Here is a 1,657-nt window from a genome sequence, read left to right on the forward strand (position 1 = left end):
GGGGTGGGGCGGGGCGTGGCGGTGAGTTCGCGCCTTTGCGCTATCGCGAGGCGGTGCTGCCGCGCGGGATGCCTGCTGACGCGCTGTGCTATGCGCTGCCGTGTGCCGGCCGGCGTGCTGCTGGTGTGCTGAGCTGGCGTACTTACAACACCTGATCGAGGAGTATCGCTGCTTTATCTCGAGTCCAGAGGGCGCGGCCGCAGGGTTTCCGACGAGTCATTCCAGTCACTTCCCTTCCCCCTTTCCATCTCTCTCCCTCTCTCTCTCTCTCCCTCTCTCTCTCTCTCTGTGTCTCTGTCTCGCTCTCCCCCACTTCCCGTCCCTCTTCTCCTGCACCAAACCCCTCCCCAACCCAGATGGACACCACTGTATCTCTCTCCCGTGCGCCAGCTGATCCTCAGCCTGCTTGGCATTCATGGCCTGCTTGCTGGCCGGTGGCTGGGAACACCCCAAGGAACACCCAAAGGAACACCTCGGCTGGGCGCCTCGCCCTCCCAGGCATCCTCATCTGTCTGCGTCAGCCGGGCCAGTCCATCGCTCGGGCGGCCGGAGGGAGCGACTGCAGATAAATGCACGAATAAAGTACTGCACCCTTTGCCTCCTGTCTACTGCCTGCTGCTGCTCGAGCTCAGTGCGCCGCTGCCGCGACCGCTGGCTATCTCTCTCTAATCGTCCGCCGAACTCCCGTTTCTTTTCTTTTTCTTTCGACAATTCGTAAGAAAAATATATTGCTGTACTGGTAAGAGAAGTGTTCTTTTTTCTGACAGATCTTTTAATGAGTTCGAAGCTGATCACAGATCCTTCTTAGGACAACTTAGTAAATTTGAATAATGCGAATCCATTAGAAACAATCCACCACTAAAAATAACGCTGATTCTTGAAGTGTTCTCACTTTTAATAAGGGAATACCACATACATTTTCTAGGTACCTATACAAGACTATGCTGCTGAAGCAGCGTATAACTCGCCTACTTAAGACTGTGTGGACTGTCATCGGTACTCACCGTCACCGTCGTCGACGTCCTCCTTGGAGTTGGCGGGGCTAGGCTGCGGGAGCGTCACCCCCTGGACGCCCTGGCCGTACCTCACCGGCGAGAAGCCCATCGCCAGTCCCACAGGCGGTCTGCAAGCAAAACGCCATACGTGGTCAAAAATTTAGTTGTGTTCAGCTATACATATTTTTTCAGCTAGTCAGCTGAATATGTTTTGCGACATAAAGCTAAATTTAGACCTTTTTTTAGCTACAAAGCTAAATGTTTAGCTGCATAGATAGATTTTTAGCTACAGAGATAATTTTTTAGCTACATAGCTAAATTCGGCTAATTTTTTATAAAAACTACAGAAAAGCTATAGCTAAATAATTAGTTGTCCCTAATTTAGCCACAGCTTAAGCTGTGAAGGTATTTTTTTTTTTTCGTGCGCCGCCACCCGACGCACTTCTAGTCGGTCATCTAATCGAATCACACGGTAACGCATTTCCGATGGCGCTGAGCGTGGCCTTGCCTGCTGGTCCCGCCCCCGCGGCCACGTCGCCGTGACCCTCCGCGTCGAGCGTCGTCGACGACTTCCTTATGGAAATAATGGTCCCCGCGCGAGCAGGGGACCCCAGATGCACACCAGGGCGAGGTCAGCCCAAGGGGTGAGGGGGTGGGCGGGG

At 53.3% G+C, this 1,657-nt stretch overlaps 2 protein-coding genes across 2 annotated transcripts in view; both read right to left on the reverse strand.

Moving 5' to 3' along the window:
- LOC113215262 (glucose transporter type 1-like) overlaps nucleotides 1-1,657 on the reverse strand; it is a 29,515-nt gene that overhangs the window by 25,861 nt on the left and 1,997 nt on the right. The gene's annotated exons all lie outside the window — the stretch shown is intronic.
- LOC113215260 (photoreceptor-specific nuclear receptor) overlaps nucleotides 1-1,657 on the reverse strand; it is a 51,703-nt gene that overhangs the window by 14,674 nt on the left and 35,372 nt on the right. Inside the window, exon 5 of the mRNA XM_052265122.1 lies at nucleotides 1,005-1,123. Within this exon, the coding sequence (XP_052121082.1) occupies nucleotides 1,005-1,123 (119 nt within the window). The remainder of the gene's footprint in view (nucleotides 1-1,004; nucleotides 1,124-1,657) is intronic.

The sequence above is a fragment of the Frankliniella occidentalis genome, unplaced genomic scaffold (genome assembly GCF_000697945.3).
Source record: "Frankliniella occidentalis isolate FOCC.00 unplaced genomic scaffold, Focc_3.1 Scaffold24, whole genome shotgun sequence".
Classification (NCBI taxonomy): Eukaryota; Metazoa; Arthropoda; class Insecta; order Thysanoptera; family Thripidae; genus Frankliniella; species Frankliniella occidentalis.